Below are 24,475 nucleotides of genomic sequence, written 5' to 3' on the forward strand. Positions count from 1 at the left end.
TAACTAGGATGGCAATTTAAGACTGTGGTTTTGTGTAAACTTACCCTATATTGTATGAACCACCTTGGTTCAGAGGTGTGGAACAAGGGCAAGGTTTTCACACTAGAGCCAGGTGTGATGTTCAATTTATCTTTTTGTGTTATTACTTCATAAGCATGATTCTCTTTGACAACCAAATATGAAATAGGGTGGTTCCTATTCAGCTATCATAAAATGTTATAGGAAGCCTAAAAGTTTAAATTAAGATTCTAACAGGTGGGAATGTAGTGTGAATTGGAATGCTCATAGTGGCCTTGCAATACACAACCAAATTCTTCTACTCATACATACATGGTCCCCCCGCCCCCCCACCCCTATGCTTGAGATGGTTTTGGTAAGCATAATGGTTAGACAATTACATACCTTACTTGAGGCAAAATGATGAATCTAGGTCAGCTACAATTTGTAACTTACTAGTATTATAGAATAATGATCTGTTTAAAGATGAACAACAGTACTTAGGGTGGGATAAGCCAACCACCTAAATTTTCCATTGGTGGACTTCCTTGGATGGAAAGTATTCTTTGAATTTTGTATTGTTGTGTTGTCCATCGCCCTTGTACACCTTTTCTACTCTTTATTTTATTTGGAAAATTTATGAATGACCAGAAAAGCATGCATCGATTCATAAGATCACATTTTTGTGACCTAAGGTTTTTGAATGGACGAGGCAGTTTTTAAGTCTAAGGAAAGATTTACAACAAAGCCTTAATGACAAGCTCTTAGCTCGAGCTCTTCGTCAAGAGCGATGCCGATCTTGCCCTCCTTTCAGTGCAGAGGTATGGAATATTACTGTTAGACATTTTTTAGTTGACATATTCGAATTTATATTCTTTGCTGCATGCAGCTCCTTTATTTCTTTTCCTAAAAAAGAATTCTATTGAATATGAAAAATTGTCCAAGAGAAAAGAACTCAAGGAACAAGTACATCATGCATAGCATGGGGTAAAGGAACGCTGAAAGAGTCTAAGGATAAACATGCCACTTCTTTATGTTTCTAGTGGCTGTTGCAATTATGTTGAGTTCACTCTCCAGCTCTTTTTGAGTTTTTTATTTACTCTTCTAGAGTGTTTTTTCTCAAATCCTAGCATGATGTATATTCACATCGAGCTTGCTCACGCGGGTTTTTTTCATACTTCATAGAAGTCTCTTTCATGGGAAAGACCACCTAGAACACTCATTTTAGACTCACTTTGGCTTCATATTCCAACACCTTCTACAACTAAACCTGGTCACACTAACCAACACACAACCCTTGTACCCCTTGGTACACCCCATTACATCAATTTGTCCTTCACTAGTTGCATAAGTCATCGTGAAAATTGGCCTTGAAAAGACTACCCTTGATAGGTGTATGGCTGTACGATCTCAATTGGCTCCCCTCAGTAAGTGTAGTTGTGTCGATGAAGTACGTCCCACCATGAGGTGTTAAAGATCTTTGATCTTGCCAAGGTTGACTGTCAGGTCTCTCTCTGGAAAACACCTCTAGGGCCTCTAGGTGTCTCTATAGGCTTGTTATTGAAGAGGAAATCAGGACTATGTCATCTACAAACAATACTATGTGTATTAGGATCCCTCCCCTCCCAGGCGATCAATGAAACCGTGATCTCGTCAATGTAGAGCCCAAAGAGTGTCGGTGAGAGGGGGCTTCCCCCCTGCTTGCAGAACCACGATACCCAAAGCAGGGTAGCACGGACACGGGAAACTACCACACCCTCATGATTGGCAACACGCTGCCAAGATCTATGGATTGGTACTAGAGAAAAAGATCAACTCTTACATGGAGGCACACAGGCAGCAAGCTTTGGGACCTGCTGGTTTTCGGAGGCAGCATTCCACTCTTGACCATATATTCACCCTACAAGCTTTCATCAAGGAGGCGAGACCAAGATCCTAGTAATCTATGCTTGCTTTGTAGACTTTTGAAAGGCCTTTGACACAATCCCACAAGCCCGCATGACTAGGAGACTCTAGGAGATGAAGATCCGAAAGGACATGATCCCAGGAGGCTTGTTCGTTTGGATTAAGAGCACGATTGGAGTGAAGGCAAAGTTCTTAGTCCACAACATGGACTCTCTGATTGTGGAGTCTGGAGGAGATATCAATGCCAATGTGACAGCCCGAGTACCTGACCGAAGTACCTAGCTGAACCCAAGTAAATTCAATATCAGCTCCCTAATCCAGAGATGGCTCATCACTGACCTCAGGTTTCATTGGATTTTATTTTCTGGAAAAAAATAAGATGTCCAAGGAACTCATGGAAGTAAGAGTTTGAGGTGAGGCATCCTAAATAAACTGCAATATCATCAGCAAGCTCACTGTCTAGCAGCTCCTCATTCTGCTTGACGGGGACTCCCGGGCCAAAAATGTATGTTTGTAAACTAAGAAAATGACTCATTGTCTGCCACAAGTAAGTACTAAAGAGGAGCAAGCGGGAATCCTTGCCGAACTGATCTAGAAATCTGAAATGTGTTCCCCCTTGCACTTGTAATGAGAACCTGACTGTGGGCTGATTTGTAGAGTGATGACACCCCTCTAATCCAGGAATCAAAGATGCCAAAATGTAGTAGGGTACCCTCTTACCAACCCCAATCTACTCTATCATAGGTCTTTCGCAAGACCTGGAAGAATGCTAGCAATGTCTTGGCTGTATTGTTGGCCACTTGGAGGGCTCCTAAAAAGAGTGAATCAAATATGCTTCTGCCATGCACAAATCCTGAATTGACTCTAGAACGAAGGGTTGCATTTAAAGGCTGATTGCCTTGCCAACATTTTATAATGTGCTCAGTCAAGTGATCAGCCTCAGATCAAGGCCCTCCCTCAGGAATGAGATGAATGAGACTCTCAGAAAGTGAAGAAAGCATAATAATAGAGTCCCAATTGTGTTAGAGAGCTGATATGACATGATCACCAATATCATCTGAAATGGAGATAAAAATGCACAGGGTCAATCCATCTGAACCAGGGCACATGCAAGGTAAGTAAAGCATCCCGGTTTTTGCATTGGTGAAAGGTGCAGCAAGAGAAATCCAGTCTTAGTCAAGAAGCTGCCTAACACATTCCATGCCAAGGTAGGCTAAACTTTTGTTCTTATCTTGGTATTAAAAGGATAATATCTCTGCAACTATTTATCATTGAGTTTGATTTTTTTGATATCATGATCTGAGCTACTAGAAGGCAGATCAAGCTTGATACTATTCAGGTTTACTCCCTTGTGTGTGTCAGGTATCTGCAAAGCTGCTTGAACATATGCACAAAAGCTGCAACAGACAAACTCCAATTTTAACCCAACACGTATGGTAAGTGTTTTTTCCAGTAGGAACTGTTGCAGTTGGCTGAAGGAGGCTGGAGTTTGGAAGTCCCTTGACTTTTCATAATTAATCTGTTCATGTCGCAAGGCTTTTATTTATCAGAAACCAACTTACTAGCATGCCAATAAATTAATAGCATATTGTAATCATAGACGATTATTTTATGGATCCAAAAAGAATCATGGTAAGTATTTATTGAGAAATAGGAGAGATACTGGATCCTGCTGCATTTAGGTTAAAAACAGGATTGTATCAAGTATAATTACGATCTTGAACAGTGAAGTGTCTCCCTCTCAGGGATTACTATTAAATTGACATTATGGACAATCGTGCATGGGGTAAGTGATAGGTTATGTTCAGACTTATAAATCAAATGTCTTATTTGAGTCGATGTAAAAGATTTGGAAATTGGTTTTTCCTCTTCTCACATTCATGATATTCCATTTTACATTCACAATACACCTTTGCTAAGATGGTAGTTTGCTTTCCAAATTGAGTATAGACAAGTCATCACTCCAAGGAAATCTTGCAGCATCTCATATTCAAAGTTGTGAACATGGTGGCAAATTTAAAATTGTTCTCCATGATGGTTCACCAGACTGTGAGCTGCAAAATGGAATGTTGAGCTGCTGCTCCTCCCCGTGAGCTACTGCCCCCCCCTCTCCCTCTCTCAGCCAGCCCCCTCTCCCTCTCCCTCGCTGCCCCCCCCCTCGCTGCTCCTCCTCTCCCTCCCCCCTCGCCAGCCCCCTCTCCCTCCTCCCTCACCCTCCCTCTCCCCTTCCTCCTCCCCGCCCTCCCTATCCCCCTACCTCTCCCTCCCCGCCCAACCTCTCCCTCATCCGTCAGCCTCCCCACCCCCCTTCTCCTCCCCCATCCCCTCCCCCGTCATCCCTCTCCCTCGCCAGCCCCCCCCCCCCCCCCGCTGCCCCCCTCCCCGCTGCCCCTTTCTCCTCCCCCCTCCCCCGCTGCCCCCCTCCCCGCTGCCCCCTTCTCCTCCGCCCTCCCTCTCCCCCGCCAGCCCCCCCGCCCCCTTCTCCTCCCCCGCTCCCCTCCCTCACCCTCCCTCTTCCCCCCCGCTGCTCTCCCCCTCCCCGCTGCCCCTTTCTCCTCTGCCCTCCCTCTCCCCCGCCAGCCCCCCCGCCCCCTTCTCCTCCCCTGCCCCCCTCCCTCCCCCACGCTCCCCCCCCCAAGGTGACCCCCCCAGGGGGGGGGGGAAAGAGTTTATTAAAAAAAAAAAAAAAAAGAACCTCCTCCCTCTCCCTCCCCGCCCCCTTCCTTCCTAACTCAACTTCCCACGCCTCCCCCTCAGCCTACCTCCGTCTCCCCTCTCTCCTCCCCTCTCTTTCTCCTTCTTCCTGCCCCTCTCTTTCCCTTCCCTTCCCCTCTCGCCTACCCTCTCTTTCTCCTTCTTCCTGCGCCCGTGTTCAGGGCGTCCTAGGCAGTAGTTTCACGGATGGAGCTTTTTCAGTGTTGGAATCGGCCTTTTCACATCGATTGGCGAATGGATCCCCATTCAGCCAATCTCCGTCCACCTCCACCGGCCGCGAGAACCGTCATTTTTTTAGAAGACGAGTTGCAGTAGCTCAAGAAAGATGTGGAATTAGAGGGCTCCACATCACCTTGCCCCTCACCTTAGGGATATTCGACTTTTGGGACGTAGATTCTTCCAAGTGGTTTTCGACTCCCACGAGTCCACAGCCCTTGTTCTCAAAGCTAATCCCATGGCTTTGGGTTCGAGGAGGATCTTTCTTTTGCCCTACACCTTGGGCTTCGATCCGATCGAGGAGGACAGGCAAGTCACATCACTGTTCATTAGGTTTCCTGGTCTTCCTCAGGTCCCATCGACTGCTTGCCACTATCCGAGCCACATTCGGAGTGGTCACGGAGATCCCCTCCCTTCCTGGCATGCCTTCTTCCTCAACAGAGGCAGTCAGTGCAGATGGGGTGCCTCGTGTTAGGATCATTATCTCTTACCCTAACATCTCAGATGACCACATTATGCTTCAGCGTCCAGACGGCTCTCTCTTTCGACAGAGAGTCGAGATTTCAGGTAGACAGGACCAGTGCAGGTTTTGTAGGACCCTTGGGCACTTTCTAGAGAATGCCCAAGGAAGAGAAAAAGACCCAAGAGGTCTTCTGGTGCGGCTCCTTCATGTACTACCACGACTGCACCTCCCCAGCACCTTGTACCACGCACTCCAGGGCCACTAAGAGCAACAGGGCGCCCTGCTTCACGCACCCCAGGACCACCAGGGGCAGTAGGGCACCCAATGCCTGCAACACACCCAGTACCACGATGGAGAGCTATCAGAGCGGCTCCCTTACCTCAGGAGGAGACTTTTGATCCTGTTCAGACAGACGCCTTCCAGACTCCAGAGGTGGATGTTGTTGCAGCCCAGACACTACAGTTCCACATCAGGAGGGGCCCTTAGATCCATGAGCCCCAGTCACTTTGGTCTCTGACCCCTTAGTTTCTGACCACGAGGGGACTACAAGTACTTCTTCCCCGCAGACTGTCCCTGCCACAGTCAGGACAACCGAGAAAGTGCATGCGCAAATGAGGGCTCCTGATTCCTCTTCACCCCAGCCACAGACCTCCTCAACCCCCAGCTCCAGTTCTGCTGATAGAGGCCTGACAGGTCCTTCTCCTCCATCTTCCACGAGTGCAGGTCTTCTTTGCACTCCTCGGCCAAACTTGCTTATCAGGAATTCTTTTTCGGCGCTGGCAGATTCGGCGACTTTCATGGATGATGAGTTTGTGCCCTCCACCTTAGGGGTCCCGGTCATTGGGATTCCTTCTGACAGGGCCTCCCCTTCAACAGGTGTGGGGATCCTTTTACCTGTTTAGTTTTCTGCCCTCAGCAGGAGTGTTTCGTCCCGAAGCTGGTCTCCTCTACTAGGTCGGGTAAGCCTTTCCATCCAGCATTCTTCTGTCGATGAGGATAGTCAGCTGGAACATACAGGGCCTAGGCGGAGTTCCACACCGTCGCCGTAGGCAGTTGATCTAGAACCAACTTCATCCAGGCGTCAGTAGAGGTGCTATTGATATCCTTTTTATCCAGGAACACAAGCTGGATGCCAGTGATTGCTCTAAGTCTGGCAAACTGCTTTCAGGACATACCTTCTGGTCGCCTGCTATGGGCACAAGGGGAGGTACTTGCATTTCAATCTCTCTTTCTATTCTCCCCTTGGTTGCTGCTCATGGTATTATCTCCCCTTCTAGAGCTCAATGGATCATTATTTTGATTGGAGGGCGTAAGATTGGTGTTCTCAATCTTTATGCTCCCAACAACAGAGGGGAGCGGATCTCCTTTTGGAAGGAGTTACTCTCTTGGGCCACCATTGCACATTCTTGGATCATTGGTGGCGACTTCAACATGGTTGAGTTGCCTTCAGACAAAAAGGGAGGCAGACAGGGTGGAATTCATTCTTTGGAGAGGGCAGCCTAGGATGTCTTTCTCTTTCAGTTCAGTGGTAGAGACACTTGGTTGGATGATGCCTTTCATATTATGCCACAGTCACTCCTGTACTCTTGGTCAAACAGGAGAATACACATGCCCATTCATGCACGGATTGACAGATTTTATGTAGACGATTGGGCACTTGACAGAGGAGGATCTGTATGCATTTCTACTAGGGTTTCCACCTCAGATCATTTTCCAGTGGTGTTGCAGATTCTTCAGCCTCATCGGAGAGGACGCTCTTCCAGTGTCAGGATTCCGGATGCTTTTTATGCAGAGGAGAGCCTCACGGAGGATATTTTACAGATTTGGGTTTCTCACATACAGAGTGGAGCTGTCCATCGATCTCAGGTAGCTGCAGCCTTATCCGGAATTAGTGACTATTATCATTCAGTCGCTGATTCTAGGAGACGTGAGATTCTCAGATGTGAGATTGGTATACGCTAGCAGTTAGCGTCCCTTCAGAGGGAATAGTAGAAGAGTCCCACAGATGCTTGGATTCAGGAGCGCCTTGCTGCAGCAAGGGCTCATTTGCAGACATTGTTGGATCAGAGAGCAAAGTATGCCTTTCATGCTCGGGAATCCTTTTGGATTCAGATGGGTAGCAGGGTCAACAAACACTTTTTCTCTACTAATGGACCTAGACATAGTAGAGATAGTGTTTCACAGCTTGTTGACTGAGACGGGGTGTTACAGTCAGATCCTGATGCTGTCATGCGTGTAGCTGCAGATTTTTTTGCATCCCTTCTTACTGCAGATCCAGGCCCACAGGCCATTGATGATGCCAGAGCGGTTATTTGGCAGTGTATCCGTGTATTGGTGAAGGATGAGATGTATGTTTCTCTGGATGCACCTTTCACCAATGCAGAATTCAAGACTGCATTACTTGCCCTTCACAAGGGCAAGTGGCCAGGTTCAGATGGACTTACCCCCTCCTTTTTTATTACTTTTTGGGAGTTGATTTGTGATCACATTACATCAGCCCTGCAGGGCGTGTGGGACTTTGGTGAGATGCCGGACTCACTTACAGATGGTCTCATTCATCTCATCCCAAAGGGGGGTAATAGGAATCTTGTGTCTCCATCACTCTTTTGGGCACTTTTTACCAGATTCTGGCAAAAGCCATCAGTCTGCGGCTACAGGTTTTTCTTCCAGGTTTGATTCATGACATGCAGACAAGGTTTGTGCATGGCAGAAGTTATTTTGATAATATTTTCTCATTTTGGGAGGCCTCAAAATGGGCCATGCAGAGCTGCCAGAGATTGGCCATTCTACTCTTGGACTTTGAGAAAGCTTATGACAAAGTAGACTCGGATTTTTTAGAGGGTACTCTATCTCGCTTTGGTTTTTCAGATGCATGGATTAGAGGAGTATCCTCTCTCTAGAGATTAGCCCATAGCCAGTTGCTCATTGGGGGGGTAAAAGGGGACAGGTTTCAGATTTCCAGATCCTCCACTAGGGATGTCCTCTTGCCCTGTTTCTTTTTCTGTTTGTGGTGGAAGCTATGAGTATCTACATTAGATCTCAAGCTGATATTTATGGGATGAGGCTTCCTATCCGCCGGGAAGAAGAGCTCCTGGATAGTGAGTTGGCAGATGACACGGCTGTTTTTTTGGATGCCTCTCCCAGGACACTCACTTCCTTCCGGACAGCCTTGGATTTGTTTTGCATGGCTGCAGGTGCACACATTAATTGGCATAAATCCAGTGGGTTTTAGATTTGCGAGGATGACACCTCAGATTGGGGTAATGATATTGGCTTCACTTGGGTACAGAGGGGCTTCTCCGTCAGATATTTGGGCTGCCAGGTTGGGGTGGGCATCTCTCCCTCACAACAGTTTGCTCCGGTGTTGGAAAGCATCAGAAGAAAGCTCCTTTTCTGGAGCTCAGCCAAACTTGACTTGGCCTCTAGGGTGGTGGTGGTTAACCAGGTTCTTCTAGCCACGGCATGGTTTGTATGCTCTTGTTGGTGCCACTCTAGGGATTGTATCACTTAGCTTAAGAGGCCTGTACGAAACTTTTTATGGAGTGGTCTAGATGGCACAACTGATGTTACAGCCAGGGTTGCTTGGGAGACCTTGATTCTTCCTACAAGAGAAGGGGGTTTGAATATCATCGACCAAGATTTACAGTGCAGAGCTTCTGCAAGTTCGTTGTGAGAGGGCTTATGCCAGGACAAGAACCTTGGAAGGATTTTTTTATCAAATGCATACAGTCTCGCACGCCCACTTCAGGAGAGGATTGGACACACAGTACTAGATGGGTTTTCACCACAGCCCACCTCAGGTCTCCCTCTTCCCCTCTTATGGTTGCTATCCTAAAAGCATGGGCCAGCTTCAGGAGTACTCTTCGCAGGATTCCCCCATCCACCCGTGAAGAGATTGAAAGGTAGCCCATCATGTGGAATGACAGGATTTTGGATGAGCTTGGCAGACCACTTGGAGCTTCTCCTTACATGCAGTGGCCAAGATGGGGAGGGGCCCTGCATCTACAGTGGGAGCATGGAAAGACTTCAGGAAGGTTCCTGCAGACCAACAGGCCCAGATGGTTCTTAATCTCAGAGGGAGTGCAGGGAGAGTCCAACAGATTTATGCAGCCTTGCCCTTGGATTGGGTGGACACAGATGACATGCCTATTACTTGCTCCACCTAAATGGGGGCATTTTCCATATTGGGAGTTCCTTTACAGGTGATTGCTTTTCTTGACCCACATGAGGATGCCTTAGTATTTGATGTAACTTCGGGGGGTAGGCTGTCCAGATCCATAGACGATATCTTGTTGGAGGTACCGTTTCAGCCAGTCAGGATAGTGGGCTTCATGGAGCATGGCTCTCTTTCACAGTGGTACTTGGATCCTGACCCGCTTCTCCTCGCCCTTGTCTCATAGAGGCTGTGGCTCTATGGAGGTGTCCCAATTAAGTTTTGCAGTGGGACCTTGGGGAATGGGAATGGATAGATGAAGGGCACCGAGAGAAGGGCATCCCCTTCTTTCATTACATGTTCAGTAATGCAGGAAATTCCAGCTCAGCTCTAGGGGTTGGAAGCCTACCAGAGCTCCTCATTGGGAGAACTTTCAGATTTTTGGTGACTCGCAGAGAATTTTTTGGGAGAGGCTCTGGAAATCCCACCGGAATAGAAAAATCACTCTCTTCTTTGGCCTTTCTATTCATGCTGGGATAGCAGTGAACCATGGAGATCCAAGTTCAGAGCTGACCCTTCTTGCCCTCGCTGCCTTTCTGCTTTGGAGACAATACAGCACTGCCTATGGGATTGCAGACAGGCGAGAATCATATGGAAGGGGATTGCAAGACTTTTCAGCACTTTTGTTCGCCTACCTTTCTATATGACCTGGGGATCAGTGGCTTGGCTTACTCTTTCAGGGCCCCAGGTATTTTTTGAGAGACTTGACTCCTCTTGGGCTCTTCACATCCGATGACACCTTGTGGAGTCGTGCTCTCTAGAGGATGTTCCGGCCACTCTTTTCAGGGCTGCTCACTCCTCGGTCGACTCTCCATGGGAGATCCTAGCTAGCATTGCAGCATGGCACATTTGGAGAGCCAGATGCACTGAGGCTTTGGAGGGTTCTCAGGTTCACCCTTCTCAGATCTTGGCCAGTACTTGGACAGATACGATACACACTCTGATGGCCATTTGGGCGACCATGCAAGGATCATCTCAAGCAGCCTCCTCCAGGAGAGTTACTTTTCTCAGAGATTGGAGAGACTCTCCCTTCTTTGCTGAGACTTCTACAGGGTTGAGATGGCATTTTCAGCCTCAGCCTTGGTTTCTTTCTATCTCATTCCTCTGAGGTGTTTTTATTACAAGCTTAGCATGGTGTATTTCCGCACAGAGCTTGCTCTAGTGGGTTTCTTTCTTACTTAATAGAAGTCTCTTTTTATTTTTATTTTTAAAAAAAGTTGTGAACATCTTCCCCCCGCCTCCCTCCATGCTGGTCCCTACCCCTGCCCCTGCCTCCCTCTCCTCCCCCTTGCTGTGCCTCTCCGCCCCTCCCTCTGCCCCTCTTTAGCCTCTCCTCTTCTCTCTCTTTCCCACCGCCTCTCCTCCCCCTCCCCCTTCCTTGTCTGGCTCCCTTCTCCCTCACTGTCCCTGCCCCTCCCTTACTCCCCTGCTGCCGGCCCCGTCCTCTCCCTCCCCCTGCTGCTGCCCCCCCCCCCTTCCTTCTCCCTCTCCCTCTCAGACCCTCCCCTCCTCTTTCTCCCTCTCATCCCCTCCCTTCCTTCCTCTCTCCCCTTTCAGCCCCTTCCCCCCTGCCTCTCTCCGCTCTCGGCCCAACCCTTCATCACATTTCTTTCTTTCAAGATGGATCTTCAGTTTGTTATAGTTGGCCTTCAACTTTCAATCGTGATGGCTATCCAAGCCAATCCTCGACTCCTTCCGTTGCCTGTAAGAACTTGTATATTCTCGAGTTGCTAGCTTCAAAAGGATGTGGAGCTCAAGAGCTCAACCACACTCTTTGCACACATCCATGGTACCTATTGTAGGCTTGCTACAACATCGAGAAAACATTGAGATATGGCAGAGGGAGGAGAAGGGGAAAGAACCATTGCATTGCTTGCTTGCTGGAAGAAGGAGCCAGCTCTCGGGAAAGATACATGTCCCAAGAAGATACCCCCAAAAGTTACAAGTGCACACTCTCCAAGATGTCCCACAACCCATGACAGTTGTAACTTCCTCCACTACTCCACTAACCCATGACTGAGCTCTAGAGGGAACTATGTATAGAAATACGATGTAGCGGAGAGATCGTTTGACAACGATGATAGTACAGTAACCAAAGAATAGACACAATAGAGCATAATAAAAATTTCGTATCAAATATAACCGATGGTGTTGTCCACCCGCGCGCTCTCCAGTAGAGCTTCGATGGCGATCTAGACAGACTCTGGATGGAGAAAGACTTGACGTAGGGGTATTGGCATTCGATGTTGAGGCTTGAGAAGTGGCCTCCTTATATAGCTCTTCGTAGTAGACTACTTCCACCACATTGGTGGGCTGGCGGTGGCACATGCATATTGACTTAGCACATTGTGTGACTAAGTGTGAGGACGGTGGCACATGTTTGCTTGAATTTCGCCACCGGCCAAAGACCATTGACCACCGACCATCGATCACGCACGCGTAAGCAAATTCACACGCGAATGCTCGCACACATGCAACGGAGGGCATATCATCTTAGACCCTGCCGCTGGGGGCGTTGCCTCCACACTCCCATCGGGGGCACTACTCCCAAACCCCTGTTGGGGGCGTTGCCTCCAGATCCTCGGGATTGGGGACATTGCCCCTGAACCCACGAGGAGAACGTTGTTCGTTCTACCATCTTCTAACCATCAAAGGGTCAGCATGAGACCTCATCTTGTGTCAAAACTAGGATCCTACCAATGTGTAGTGCTCACGCCATGGCTTCTCCTCATAACGGGGGCCTTACAAAAGGCCACTATGGAACATTGGTGGTTAAATATGAAGGGTGGGCATTGCACATATACCAACACCCCCTCTCAATGTCCACCCGAAGGTGAACTAGGTTGGCCCAATGCCAAGCTCATGAAGATGCTGAATAGGATGTTCCTTCCCAAAAGCTCTGGTAAAGATGTCAACATAGTTCTTCTCATTGCAGCAGTACTCCAGATTAACAATCTCATCCTGGATCAGCTCCCATACATAGTGGTACTGAATCTCGATGTGCTTTGTCTAAGCATGAAACACATGGTTCTTAGAGATGGCCATGCAACTTTGGTTGTCGCACCTTAGTGATGTAGGCTCTCTCACTGGAACTCCTATGTCTGCCAAGATCCTTCAAAGCCAAACTACCTCTTATGCAACGAAACAAGCTGCCTTGTACTCTGCTTCTGTAGAAGAGAGGGCCACTATGGGTTGCTTCTTGCTTACCCAAGAAAAAATCCCAGATCCAAGGAAGAAGCAATATCTAGAAATTGACTTTTTGAAGTCAACGTCACCTTGCCCAATACGAGTTGCATTAGCCAATCAAGGAATCTCTCGATCTATAAGTGATGCTATAGTCAAGAGTTCCATTGAGGTACTTCAAAACTCGCACGCCTGTATTCCTATGGCTCTCTCAGGGATTGATTCGAGAACTTGCTTAAGACACCAACTGCAAAACTGATGTTAGGCCTAGTATTGCAAAGGAAAATTAGACTTCCCACCAACCTTTTGAACTTCTTGATGTCGACCAATAGTGAGGCATCTTCTATAGAAAGCCTTGCATTCACCTCCATGGGTGTGAACATGCTTGCATTGAGTCTTGCCAAATGCCTTCAGAATCTCTCGAGCATACTTTTGTTGAGAGATGAAGATTTTACCCGGTTCTTGTCAGATCTCAATCCCCAAACAATAGTGTAGGAGCCCCAAATCAGTCATTTTAAATTCAGAGCTCAATAGCTGGCGTGTTTGCTGGATCATCTCAACACCATCACCCCCATCCACAAGGCAGGGGATCCCAATGGACCTGAGTAACTACAAGACTATCATGATTGGACATGTGATGTCCAAGATCTATGCAGCTGTATTGGATGCGTCGGTCAGCCTGCTCGTAAAGATGAGAGGGCTCAGAGCACAGGGTCAGCAGGCCAGTTTCAGGCGAGACCATGGGACTATGGATTGCAAGCGTATGCGCTTAGGATGGTCTTCATCTTGAACTTCCAGAGTGGATAGTTAGTGCCGTCCAACTTTCCGCTTTCGCCAAACAGTGGGATTTGCAGTCTTGCGGGCTGGGCCATCCCTCACAATCTGCTCGCAAACAGAAACACACTACCAAATCTTCTTGCTAGAGTCCAGGCTCTGATACCATGTAAGAAAACAATACAACGTCTGTGCTCAACAGATAATAGGATCTCGTACGCAAGAGAGAAAAGCAAATAGTATGGAGAATAAAAAATTTGATTACTGTAGAACTGATACAATAGATGGCGCTGCCTCCCAGCCCTGCGCTCCTGTAAAAGAAGCTTCGATGGCGTGCTGGAAACAGTAGAGGACGGAGGCTAGATGCTAAGGAATCAAGGTTGCTGTAGCCAGTGATGAAATGGGCTTCACGGGCTTGCTCTTATATAGCCACCAGTCGTAGTCGGTTAGGCTCAATTGGGAGACCGACCTAGTCCGCCCAAACCGGCCGACTGGAGGTCAGAAAATAGGCCACCGACCACACGATAGAACCGCTGCGCAAAATAGGCCCACAGCCATCCGAGATCATCTGGGGCTCCAAACGGGCCCCGCAACCCGAGAGTGGGCTGCCCTAGGAAATGCTCCGTCTACCCTCAGTGCAGTCAGTCATGGGATGCCTTCCCGCACTTGCATGTAGCCTAGTTGGCGGTGTGCCAACTCTATCTGAAGCCGTCCAGCCATCAGGCCACACATGGCCCCCATCTGGTGTCCAAACCAGGATCTACCGGATAACCGAGCTACTCAAATGCCTTCTCCTCATATCGGGGGCTTACAAGTAGAGTTAGCTAGTTCCCGCGTAGTTACACGAGAGTGGAACATTGATATCTAACATGGATCACATACTCACACTCAGGAGTGTCATTGAGGAGGCTAGATCACGGAAGGAGAGGGTATATTGCTGCTTTGTGGATTTTCGCAGAGCCTTTGACACAGTACCTCGGGCTCGTCTCATCACACGCCCACAGACACTGGGATTTGATCAGGAGATCATCTGGGCAGTCATGGCACTGTATGAGAGAGTCTCAGGCCGAGTTCGGACAGGCGCAGGTTGGACATATGAGATCTTGAGTACCATAGGGGTCAAACAGGAAGGATCTGCAACACCACTGGAAAATGATCTGAGGTGGAAACCCCAATAGAAATGCTTACAGATCCTCCTTTGTCAAGTACCCAATCGTCTACATAAAATCTAGTAATACGTGCATGGATGGGCATGTGTATTCTTCTGTTCGACCAAGAATACAGGAGTGATTGTGGCATAACATGAAAGGCATCATCCAACCAAGTGTCCCTGCCAATGTCCTGAAAAAGAAAGGCATCCCAGGCTGCCCTTTCCAAAGAATGAATTCCACCCTGTCTGCCTCCCTTTTTGTCTAATGGCTACTCAACCATGGTGAAATCGCCACCAATGATCCAAGAATCTGCAGTGGGGGCCCAAGAGAGTAACTCCTTCCAAAACGAGATCTGCTCCCCTCTGTTGTTGGGAGCATAAAGATTGAGAAGACCAATCTTATGCCCTCCAATCAAAATAATGATCCATTGAGCTCTAGAGGGGGAAATAATACCATGACCAGCAACCAAGGGGAGAATAGAGGGAGAGAACGAAATGCAAGTACCTCCCCTTGTGCCCATAGCAGGCAACCAGAAGGTATGTCCTGAAAGCAGTTTGCCCGATTTAGAGCAATCACTTGCATCCAACTTGTGTTCCTGGATAAAAAAGATATCAATCACACCTCTAGTGACACTTGGATGAAGTTGGATTAGCTGCCTACGACGACGGTGTGGAACTCCGCCTAGGCCCTGTATGTTCCAGCTGACTATCCTCATCGACGGGAGGATGCTGGATGGAAAGGCTTACCCGACCTAGTAGAGGAGACCATCTTCCCCTGGGCTGAAACACTCTTGCTGAGGGCAGGAAACTCAACAAGTGAGAGGATTTCCATACCTGCCGAAGGGAGGCCCTATCAAAAGGAATCCCGAAACCGGGACCCCTAAGGTGGAGGGCACAAACTCCTCCTCATCCATGAAAGTCGCCAAATCTGCCAGTGCCGAAAAAGAGTTCCTGATAAGCAAGTCTGGGCGAGGAGTGCGAAGAAGACCTGCACTCGTGAAAGATGGAGGAGGACCTACCAGGCCTCTATCAACAGAACTGGAGCTCGGTGCTAAGGAGGCCTGAGGTTGGGCTGAAGAGGAATCTGGAGTCCTCATCTATGCCTGCACTTTCTCGGTCGTCCTGACCGTGGCAGGAAAAGTATGCGGGGAAGAAATGCCTGTAGTCCCCTTGTGGTCAGCAATCAAGGTGACTCGGGCTGGTGAATCTAAAGGCCTCTCCTAATGTGGAACTGTAGTGTCTGGGGCTGCAGCAACATCCACCTCCGGAGTCTGGAAGGCGTCTATCTGAATAGGATCAAAGGTCTCCTCCTGAGGTATGGGAGTGGCTCTGATAGCTCTCCACCATGGTACTGGGTTGTCCGAGACCTTGAGCCGCTCCTCTCCCAGTGAGGACCTACCCCCCCCCTTCTCCCTCTCTCAGCCAGCCCCCTCTCCCTCTCCATCACCCTCACTGCCTCCCCTCTCCCTCCCCTCGCTACTGCTCTTCCTCCCCTCTCGCCTGCCCCCCCTCCTTCCTCCCTCACTCTCCCTCTCCCCTTCCTCCTCCTCGCCCTCCCTCTCCCTCCCCGCCAACCCACCCACACCCCTTCTCCACCCCTGCTCCCTCCCTCCTCCCTCACCTGTCATCCCTCCCCGCCCTCCCTCTCCCCCACCCGACAGCCCCCCCCCGCCCCCCCTCCTTCACCCCCATCCTCTCCCTCCCTCTCCCTCCCCGCCCTCCCTCTCCTCCACCCGCAAGCCCCCCGCCCCCTTCTCCACCCCCGCCCTCCTTCTCCACCCCCACCCGCAAGCCCCCCCGCCCCCTTCTCCACCCCCGCTGCCCCTACCCCGCCCCCTCCCCTTCCCCCGCTCTCCCCCGCCCCCCCCCCCCCCCTCTTTCCCTTCCTCTCCGCCCCCTCCTTTCCTCTCCCCTGCCCTCCCTTTCCCTCCCCGCCAGCCCCCTCCCTCCCTCCTAACCCGCCCCCTCCCTCCCTTCTAACCCTCCCCCTCTTTTTCTCTCCCTCGCCCACCCTTTCTCTCTCCGCGTGCAACCTCCCCCTCCCCCTCCCCCCTTCCTAACTCAGCTCCCTACGCCTCCCCACTCAGCCTACCTCCTCTACCCCCCTCACTCTATACTCTCCTTCCCTTCCCCTCTCTCCTACCCTCTCCTTTCTCCTTCTTCCTATGCCCGTGTTCGAGGGCGTCTTGGGCAGTTTATTCACGGACAGAGCTTTTTCAGCGTTGGGATCGGCCTTTTCACTTCGACTGGTGAACGGATCCCCATTCAGCCAATCTCCGTCCACCTCCACCGGCCGCGAGAACCGTCATTTTTTCAGAAGACTAGTTGCAGCAGCTCAAGAAACATGTGGAATTAGAGGGCTCCACATCACTTTTCGCCCGCATCTTTGGGTCACACCCTTCCAGATCATAGGCTAGAGACTGGATGCTGGCGGCGTTACTAGGAGATCTCGCCCCACACCTCAGAGATATTCGACTTCTAGGACCAAGTGATTTTCGACTCCCATGAGTCCACAACCCTTGTTCTCGAAGCTAATCCCCTGGCTTTGGGTTCGAGGAGGATCTTTCTTTTACCCTACACCTTGGGCTTCAATCTGGTCAAGAAGGACAAGCAGGCCACATCCTGTTCATTAGATTTCCTGGTTTTCCTCAGGTCTACTATCGACTGCTTGCCACTATCAGTTCCTGATAAGCAAGTCTGGCCGAGAAGTGCGAAGAAGACGTGCACTCGTGGAAGATGGAGGAGGACCTGCCAGGCCTCTATCAGCAAAACTGGAGCTGGGTGCTGAGGAGGCCTAAGGGTGGTTGGGCTGAAGAGAAATCTGCAGTCCTCATCTGTGCCTACACTTTCTCGGTTGTCCTGACTGTGGCAGGAATAGTCTGCAGAAGAAATGCCTGTAGCCCCCTTGTGGGTCAACAACCAAGGTGAGTGGGATTGGTGCATCTAAAGGCCCCTCCTGATGTGGAACTATAGTGTCTGGGGCTGCAGCAACATCCACCTCCGGAGTTTGGAAGGTGTCTGTCTAAATAGGATCAAAGGTCTCCTCCTGAGGTAAGGGAGCGGCTTTGATAGCTCTCCACCGTGGTACTGGGTGTGCTATGGGCATTGGGTGCTCTGCTGTCCCTGGTGCTCCTGGGGTGCACAAAGCAGGGCGCCCTGCTACTCCTGATCATCCTCGAGTGCGTGGTACAGGGTGCTGGAAGGTGCAGTCAGGGTAGTACATGAAGGAGCTGCACCAGAAGAGCTCTTGGGTCTTTTTCTCTTCCTTGGGCAGTCTCTAGCAAAGTGCCCAAGGGTCCTGCAAATCCTACACTAGTCCTGTCTACCTGAAATCTCGACACTCTGTTGAAAGAGAGAGCCATCTGGATGCTAAAGCATGATGTGGTTATCTGAGATATTAGGGACCCCGTTTGCATTGGCTGACTTTGCCGAAGAAGAAGGCATGCCAGGAACAGTGGGGATCTCAGTGACCACTCCAAATGTGGCTCTTTTCTGGCACTGGCAGATTCGGCGACTTTCATGGATGATGAGGAGTTTGTGCCCTCCACCTTAGGGGTCTTGGTCATGGGGATCCCTTTTGATAGGGCCTCCCCTTCAGCAGGTGTGGGGATCCTCTCACCTGTTGAGTTTCCTGCCCTCAGCAGGAGTGTTTCGACCCAGGGGAAGATGATCTCCTCTACTAGGTCGGGTAAGCCTTTCCATCCAACATCCTCCCGTCGATGAGGATAGTCAACTAGAACATACAGGGCCTAGGCGGAGTTCCACACCAACGCCGTAGGCAGCTGATCCGGAATCCAGCTTCATCCAAGTGTCACTGGAGGTGCGATTGATATCCTTTTTATCCAGGAACACAAGTTGGATGCCACTGCTTACTCTAAATCGGGCAAACTGCTTTCAAGACATACCTTCTGGTCCCCTGCTATGGGCACAAGGGGAGGTACTTGCATTTCAGTCTCTCCCTCTATTCTCCCCCTGGTTGCTAGTCATGGTATTATTTCCCCCTCTAGAGCTCAATGGATCATTATTTTGATTGGAGGACGTAAGATTGGTCTTCTCAATCTTTATGCTTCCAACAACAGAGGGGAGCGGATCTCCTTTTGGAAGGAGTTACTCTCTTGGGCCCCCATTGCAGATTCTTGGATCATTGGTGGCGATTTCAACATGGTTGAGTTGCCATTTGACAAAAAGCGAGGCAGACAGGGTGGAATTCATTCTGTGGAGAGGGCAGCTTGGGATGCCTTTCTTTTTCAGTACAGTGGCAAGGAAACTTGGTTGGATGATGCCTTTCATGTTATGCCACAGTCACTCCTGTATTCTTGATCGAACAGAAGAATACACATGCCCATCTATGCACGTATTGACAGATTTTATGTAGATGATTGGGCACTTGACAGAGGAGGATCTGTATGCATTTCTACTAGGGTTTCCACCTCAGATCATTTTCCAGTGGTGTTGCAGATTCTTCAGCCTCATCGGAGAGGACGCTCCGCCAGTGTCAGGATTCCGGATGCTTTTTATGCAGATGAGAGCCTCACGGAGGATATTTTACAGATTTGGATTTCTCACATACAGGGTGGAGCTGTCCACCCATCTTAGGTAGTTGCAGCCTTATCTGGAAGTAGTGACTATTATCATACAGTCGCTGATTCTCGGAGACGTGAGATTGGTATATGCCAGCAGTTAGCGTCCCTTCAGAGGGAAGAGCAGAAGAGGCCCACAAATGCTTGGATTCAGGAGTGCCTTGCTGCAGCAAGGGCTCATTTGGAGACATTGTTGGATCAGAGAGAAGAATATGCCTTTCATGCACGGGAATCCTTTTGGATTCAGATGGGTGGCAGGGTCAACAAACACTTTTTCTCTACTCATGGGCCCAGACACAGTAGAGATAGTGTCTCGCAGCTTGTTAACTCAGATGGGGTGTTAAAGTCAGATCCTGATGTTGTCATGCGTGTAGCTTCATATTACTTTACATCCCTTCTTATTGCAGATCTTGGCACACAGGCTATAGATGATGCCAGAGAGGTTATTTGGTAGTGTATCCCTGTACTAGTGAAGGATGAGATTATGTTTCTCTGGATGCACCTTTCACCAATGCAGAATTCAAAACTGCATTACTTGCCCTTCACAAGGGCAAGTGCCTAGGTTCAGATGGACTTACCCCTTCCTATTTTATTACATTTTGGGAGCAGCTTGGTGATCACATTACATCAGCCCTGCAGGGCATGTGGGACTCTGGTGAGATGCCGGACTCACTTACAGATGGTCTCATTCATCTCATCCCAAAGGGGGGTAATAGGAATCTAGTGTCTCAATGGAGACCCATCACTCTATTGGGCACTTGTTACAAGATTCTGGTGGAAGCCATCAGTCTGCGGCTACAGGTTTTTCTTGCAGATTTGATTCATGACACGTAGACAAGGTTTGTGCATGGATATTTTTTCATTTTGGGAGGCCTCAGAATGGGCCATGCAGAGCCGCCAAAGATTGGCCATTCTACTCTTGGACTTTGAGAAAGCTTACGACAGAGTAGACAAGGATTTTGAACAGGGTACTCTTTAATTTTTCAGATGCATGGATTAGAGGAGTATCCTCTCTTTACAGATCAGCCCATAGCCAGGTGCTCATTGGGGGGTTAAGAGGAGACAGGTTTCAGATTTCCAGATCAGTCCGCCAGGGATGTCCTCTTGTCCCTTTTCTTTTTCTGTTTGTGGCGGAAGCTATGAGTATCTACCTTAGATCTCAAGCTTATATTTATGGGCTGAGGCTTGTATCTGCCGGGAAGAAGAGCTCCTGGATAGTGAGCTGGCAGATGACACGGCTGTTTTTTTGGATGCCACCCCCAGGACACTCACTTCCTTCCGGACAGCCTTGGATTTATTTTACACGGCTGCAAGTGCACACATTAATTGGCATAAATCCAATGGTTTTTGGATTTGTGAAGATGACACCCCGGATTGGGGTAATGATATTGGCTTCACTTGGGTATAGAGGGGCTTCTCCGTTAGATATTTGGGCTGCCAGGTTGGGGTGGGCATCTCTCCCTCACAATTGTTTGCTCCGGTGTTGGAGAGCATCAGAAGAAAGCTCCTTTTCTAGAGCTCATCCAAACTTGACTTGGCTTCCAGGGTGGTGGTGGTTAATCAGGTTCTTCTAGCCACAACATGGTTTGTATGCTCTTGTTGTTGCCACTCTAGGCATTTTATCACTCAACTTAAGAGGCTTATACGAAATTTTTTGTGGAGTAGTCTAGATGGCACAATTGATGTTCCAGCGAGGGTGGCTTGGGAGACCTTGATTCTTCCTACAAGAGAAGGGGGTTTGAATATCATCGACCCGGATCTATAGTGCATAGTCTTACTCTGCAAGGTCGTTGTGAGAGGACTTATACCAGGGCAAGAGCCTTGGAAGGATTTCTTTATCAAATGCATACAGTCTCGCAGGCCCACATCAGGAGGGGATTGGACACATAGTACCAGATGAGTTTTCACCACAGCCCACCTCAGATCTCCCTCTTCCCCTCTTATGGTTGCTATCCTGAAAGCATGGGCCAGCTTCAGGAGTACACTTTGCAAGATTCCCCCATCCACCCGTGAAGAGATTGAAAGGGAGCCTATCATGTGGAATGATAGTATTTTGATGAGCATGGCAGACCACTTGGAGCTTCTCCTTACATGCAGTGGCCAAGATGGGAGAGGGGCCCTGCATCTACCGTGGGAGCATGGAAAGCATTCAGGAAGCTTCCTGCGACTGACAGGCCCAGATGGTTCTTAATCTCAGAGGAAGTGCAGGGAGAGTCCAGCAGATTGATGCAGCCTTGCCCTTGGATTGGGTGGACACAGATGACATGCCTATTACTTGCTCCACTTAGATGGGGGCTTTTTCCAGATTGGGAGTTCCTTTATAGGTGATTGCTTTTCATGACACACATGAGGATGCCTTAGTCTTTGATGTTTCTTCGGGGGGCAGGCTGTCCATATCCACAGGCGATATCTTGTTGGGGGTATTGTTTCAGCCAGTCAAGGTAGTGGGCTTCATGGAGCATGGCTCTCTTTCACAGTGGTACTTGGATCCTGACCCGCTTCTCATCGCCCTGGGCTCATGGAGGCTGTGGCTCTATGGAGGTGTCCCAGTTAAGTTTTTGCAGTGGGACCCTTGGGAATGGGAATGGATAGATGAAGCGCACCAAGAGAAGGGCATCCCCTTCTTTCATTACACGGTCAGTAATGCCAGGAAATTGCAGCTCAGCTGTAGGGGTTGGAGGCCTACCAAAGCTCCTCATTGGGAGAACTTTCAAATTTCTGCTGACTTGCAGAAAATTTTTTGGCAAAGACTCTGGAAATCCCACCGGAATAGAAAAACCACTCTTCTTATGGCTTTCTATTCATGGTGGGATATCAGTGAACCGATGGAGATCCAGGTTTGGAGCTGACCCTTCTTGCCCTCATTGCCTTTCTGCTTTGGAGACAATATAGCATTGCCTTTGGGATTGTAGACAGGCGAGAATCATATGGAAGGGGATGGCAAGACTTCTCAGCACTTTTATTCGCCTACCTTTCTACATGACCTGGGGATCAGTGGCTTGGCTCACTCTTTTAGGGCCCCAGGTCTTCTTTGAGAGACTTGACTCCTCTTGGGCTCTTCACATCCGACGACACCTTGTGGAGTCATGCTTTCTAGAGGATGTTCCAGCCACTCTCTTCAGGGCTGCTCATTCTTCGGTTGACTCTCCTTGGGAGGTCTTAGCTAGCATTGCAGCATGGCACATTTGGAGAGCTAGATGCACTGAGGCTTTGGAGGGTTCTCAAGTTCACCCTTCTCAGATCTTGGCCAGTACTTGGACAGATACGGTACATACTCTGATGGCCATTTGGGCGACCATGCAGGGATCATCTGGAGCAACCTCTTCCAAGAGAGTTACTTTTCTCGGAGATTGGAGAGACTCTCCCTTCTTTGATGAGACTTCTACAGGGTTGAGTTGGCATTTTCAGCCTCAGCCTTCGTTTCTTTCTACCTCATTCCTCTGAGGTGTTTTTATTACATGCTTAGCATGTTGTATTTCCGCACAGAGCTTGCTCTAGCAAGTTTCTTATTGAATAGAAGTCTCTTTTTTGCGGAAAAAAAAACAGGGTTGTCCCTTATCACCGACCCTGTTTGGCCTCTACATTGATGAGCTTGAGACTTTCATGGGGACGCTCGGAGGGACCGGTTGCTCACTTGCCGAGATCATCATCAGGTTTCTTCTTTATGCACATGACGTGACACTCTTGTCGTCTACACCCGAGGGGCTCTAGCGATACATGGAGGCACTGCAGGCTTTTTGTTTATGCCATGATTTGGAGATCAACCTTGGCAAGACCAAGGTCATGATCTTTAACACGTCTCGAGCAAACATGTAACGGAAGTAGTTTACTTTTACCTTCGGTGGGTCGCCTGTTGAGATCGTATCCTCATACACTTACTTGGGGGTCAGCTTTTCCGACCTGACCTTCACGATGAGACAGTGATGCAAGCCAAACTGAGCAGGGGATACGCCTCACTAGCTCGGCTAGAGAGACAATGCTTCCACTTCCACTTCCACTTTCAGGACCCTCGGACTAAGGCTTTTCTCTTCGACTCCTTGGTCCGACCAGTCGGTATGTATGGCAGCCCTTGTTGGGGGCCTGACATGTCAAAGATAGAGTGGACACGGGCGGAGCACCTGCAGATCCTTATGCTCTCACGGATGATCCGGTGTAATCTTGACCCTGTGAGGTGTTTTGCCCAGTGGGTCCTATTCCTTTTGATGAATAAAAACTACTCTACCTCCTACTATCCATCTGTGTTTGGGTTCTGAGGTTGAGTGTTGAGGTGTGGTTGTTCAATGTTCTCCCCTCCCTATACTCGTTTTCTTGATACGCAGGTGGTTACGGGGGCTCTCCTCAGATCCAAGGCTCGCTCTTGGATTGAGGAAGGGGCTCCTCATTCGACAGCTCGTTTGGATTAGAGTTGGGGACGCTCAGTGCTTAGAAATATGCGCTCAGGGAGTTTGCTCGTCGATGCAGAGAGTAGTGAGCCCTAACCATTGAGCCATTTGGTCCAGGCTCCCGTGGAGGTCTGGAGACCCTCCTTAGCATCTCCTATGCAAAAGCTCAGAGCCCGATTCGCTTGGACGACGAAGAACCAGCTGATTGAGACCGCGCGACCACGGACAAAAACCGACGGAAACTGCAGTTCTGTCACGTCCTAGTCTTGGAGGCTTAGTGAAGCAGTTCTGAGGCTCCACAGATCAAGCCCTCTGGAAAAAAGGGTCGCCCCGCCATCACGATCACAGGGCCGGGCATTGTAGTATACAGGAAGAACGGAGCCAACGGAACCTTCACCGGTTGACGGACTTCCATGACGGAATTCTGCAGAAGGACTTCTACCGGCCCATTCGATCTTTTGAGCGGCTCATTGTCAGCGTCCGCTTTTCAGCAAGCTCCCATCGATTCCTTGGAGGTTTGCGACACCATAGTTCAATTATTCGACATATGCATGGAGGCGGAGAGGCTATCGTAGCCTCGAGACCAAAAGCTAGTATATAAGCTTATGGTGGAGATGGAGTCCCAAGCACAGCCACGGCCCCGGTGGTAAGCCGGGCCGTGAAGTATCTCGTCTTATTGTGCAGAGGTTGGGGGTTCGATGACCGAGACGCGAGACGACGAGGGGGCTGACCCCCTTTTGTTTCTCCAACGAGTACAAGCTATAAGTCGGTGGTATAACTTGGTTACACTAACCAAGAACTAGCCCGACGATTGGCGCTTCGCGTGGGAACGAAGTGGTCTTCTGTTTGAGTCCTTGCGCAGCTGTGCGCAGATCTTTTGGGAGCGCCCACAATGGG

The 24,475-nt window shown here is 49.4% G+C and overlaps 1 protein-coding gene across 1 annotated transcript in view; it reads left to right on the forward strand.

Moving 5' to 3' along the window:
- LOC147889776 (uncharacterized) overlaps nucleotides 1-24,475 on the forward strand; it is a 254,000-nt gene that overhangs the window by 172,312 nt on the left and 57,213 nt on the right. Inside the window, exons 10-11 of the mRNA XM_087391512.1 lie at nucleotides 693-818; nucleotides 3,265-3,338. Of these exons, the coding sequence (XP_087247638.1) occupies nucleotides 693-818; nucleotides 3,265-3,338 (200 nt within the window). The remainder of the gene's footprint in view (nucleotides 1-692; nucleotides 819-3,264; nucleotides 3,339-24,475) is intronic.

Source organism: Dipteris shenzhenensis, chromosome 20 (genome assembly GCF_047967505.1).
Source record: "Dipteris shenzhenensis isolate YYH24624 ecotype China chromosome 20, Dip_SZ_1.0, whole genome shotgun sequence".
Taxonomy (NCBI): Eukaryota; Viridiplantae; Streptophyta; class Polypodiopsida; order Gleicheniales; family Dipteridaceae; genus Dipteris; species Dipteris shenzhenensis.